The sequence below is a fragment of the Cotesia glomerata genome, unplaced genomic scaffold (assembly GCF_020080835.1).
Source record: "Cotesia glomerata isolate CgM1 unplaced genomic scaffold, MPM_Cglom_v2.3 scaffold_1462, whole genome shotgun sequence".
In the NCBI taxonomy this organism is placed as follows: domain Eukaryota; kingdom Metazoa; phylum Arthropoda; class Insecta; order Hymenoptera; family Braconidae; genus Cotesia; species Cotesia glomerata.
The window spans coordinates 1-3,059 of record NW_025401845.1 but is presented as its reverse complement, the minus strand read 5'-3'; the positions used below and the strand labels follow the sequence as shown (position 1 = coordinate 3,059).

The 3,059-nt window shown below is 40.5% G+C and overlaps 1 protein-coding gene across 1 annotated transcript; it reads right to left on the bottom strand.

Annotated features, from left to right (window-relative positions):
* Nucleotides 1-1,320: 1,320 nt before the first annotated feature.
* Nucleotides 1,321-1,939, bottom strand: LOC123273852 (uncharacterized PE-PGRS family protein PE_PGRS54-like; the record flags this gene model as incomplete). Its single annotated transcript, XM_044741325.1, has 1 exon — nt 1,321-1,939. A coding segment is annotated over one exon (619 nt), but the record flags the coding sequence as incomplete, so codon positions are not given.
* Nucleotides 1,940-3,059: the final 1,120 nt, after the last annotated feature.

Below are 3,059 nucleotides of genomic sequence, written 5' to 3'. Positions count from 1 at the left end.
GGCGCCACCAGGATTTTTCAACACGGTTCCTGGAACCGGAAACCAGAGCTGAGCTTATAATCTATAGGGAGAGTGAGTGGAGGAAGGTGATCTGGAATGAATAAACTTTTATTTAACAATATCCGGACTTTTATTAATAACAAATCAACTTTAACAAATTTGCTGACAATTCAGCTCACTTATAAACTAACAGCCTTTAATTTACCTAGCGACGCGGAAAATTGACTGCGAAAAAACAGTATTTACAAACGACCCTTTTTCCAAACGACGATACAATGACTGGCACAGGATGTTCGCGGACGGTGCTCCCACAACCTGGTTACAACTAGTTCCGCAACCAGAACGAACGGTCTCCCACATCTGCCTAAAACTAAACTTAATCCTGCAGTACCCTCCCTTGAGCGTCTTTACTGCAGTTTCTATCTTACTACCGTGGTACCCCACTTGGCGTCTATACCACGGCTTCTAACTTACTACTGTTGTACCCCACTTGCCGTCTATACAACGGCTTCTAACTAATTAAATTTGGCTAATTGTAAATTCCCAGAATTAATAGCCACGTAATTAATTGAATTCCAAGGAATTTTTATGAATGATGAAATTGCAACTACTGATTAATTTACATAAAAATAACCCAAGTTTCAATTTTCAAGGGAAAAATTAACCACGTGGAATTTTCTATTAGCAAATTATTATTATTGTTGTTGTCAACTAGATAGTTAATTAACAATAATTTGTCTCGATGAAAAATAACTTCCGAAAATTTATCCACGGGTGTTTCAAATTTCTAATTGCGTCCCAATTTCTCAATAGTTAAATTTTCAGTAAATAAAATACTTTTCAAATAAATAATATTATAAAACAATAAAAAAATAATAATTAAATAATAATTCAATTGTTATAAATTATAACGGTCAGCGTGATGACCAGCGAGACCTCCAGAAAGATCGTCAGCTTGATCTCCAATGAGACCGCCAGAAAGATCGTCAGCGTGATGACCAGCGAGATCGTCAGCTCGATCTCCAGCGAGACTTCTAGAAAAACCGTCAGTGTAATCACCAGCGAAACCTCCAGAAAGATCGTCAGCGTAATCTCCAATGAGACCTCCAGAAAGATCGTCAGCGTGATGACCAGCGAGATCTCCAGAAAGATCGTCAGCGTGATCTCCAACGAGACCTCCAAAAAGATCGTCAGCGTGATCTCCAGCGAGACCTCCAGAAAGATCGTCAGCGTGATCTCCAGCGATACCTCCAGAAAGATCGTCAGCGTGATGGCCAGCGATACCTCTAAAAAGATCGTCAGCGTGATCTCCAGCGAGACCTCCAGAAAGATCGTCAGCGTGACGACCAGCGAGATCTCCAGAACGATCGTCAGCGTGATGACCAGCGAGACCTCCAGAAAGATCGTCAGCTTGATCTCCAATGAGACCTCCAGAAAGATCGTCAGCGTGATGACCAGCGAGATCTCCAGCGAGATCGTCAGCTCGATCTCCAGCGAGACTTCCAGAAAAACCGTCAGTGTAATCACCAGCGAAACCTCCAGAAAGATCGTCAGCGTGATCTCCAGCGAGATCGTCAGCTCGATCTCCAGCGAAATCTCCAGCCATACCATCACCATGATCGCTAGAAAAATTATCAGCGAGACCAGCAGCAATAGCATCAGCAAAACTTCCAGCGAAACTATCTCCAACGAAACCGTCAGCGAGACCATCAACGTGATCTCCAGCGAGACCTCCAGAACGACCGTCAGCGTGATCTCGAGTGAAACCGTCACTGTGATCGCTAGCAAAATTACCAGCGAGACGGGCAGCGATACCATTAGCACAACTCCCAGAAAAAACGACCTCCAGTGAGACCGACAGCGAGACCTCTAGAAAAACTATCAGCGTGATCTCCAGCGAGACCGTCAGCAAGATTTCTAGCGTGACCTCCAGCGAGACCTTTAAAAAGACCGTCAGTGCGATCTCCAGCAAAATTACCAGTGAGACAGGAAGCAATTCTCTCGCGAAATCGCCAGCTTTTCACTGTTCACATTTAATTCATTTCATTAAACATTTTAGTGTTATAACACAGTGTTTCAAATTCTCTTTTTTATTTATCTGAGCAGCACAGACTTGTATTTGTTTACAAGCACCTTCACATCTGCAAGCTAACCTGTTTTTTTTTTGACATATTTTTTATATTTTCATGTTGGATTAGCAATCTAAATTTTATTTTTTTATTCAAGCTGCTGTCTTCATTTAATAGCGATAAACAAAAAACAATTGATTTATTACGACCAATCAGAACGCTTGGCTACGCCTATCTTCTGTCTCTCTCTTTTAAAAAAACTAAATTCTCGGCCCTAGTTATAATTTATAATAATAGTCCAGTTGTTAATTTTGTAAATTGTTGCATGATAAAATTCACAAAGGAATTTGCGCGCTCAAAATGGACGCCGTTGTTCGTAACTGCGTAGCACGTTTTGGACCTCGGGTACCGAATACTATGTCGTGTCGATTGGAACCTTCTCGATGTTCAGAATTTAATTAATAAAATAAATTTATTTAAATGAATCTAAGATGTTAACAATTATCAATTGGCCAAATTAACAAATCAATTACTCACAACTTCCAAACCCAAGAGTTCTAGAACATCCCTCGGGTATAAAATCCCCAAGAAGAATGTTCAAACTGCTAACGAACCAAATGAATTAAATAAATAATTTTTATTAAGCAAAATTATTATAAACAATTGAATTACCAAAAATTAAATTAATAAATGAAAAGAAGTACTATTAATGAGCCGGGTATGCACCCCAAGGCTCAACAAAGAGGCAAAAGTCTCAATACCTTAATAAGTTATATACTTGAAGAAAACTTTGGTACCGAATCGGCTTCCTTCTTTTTGGATACTTTGGCTGGTGATGTTGCTTCAGTGGACACTGCACTACTTCTAATTTTCTGCAACTACTCAACTGACCAAGAAACCCAAAATTTCCCCCACTCAATGCTAGTCCGAGACACGCCAGTGCTGCGTCGACTACTTATCGCACGCGTGTGGTTTTACCGTCACAGGGTA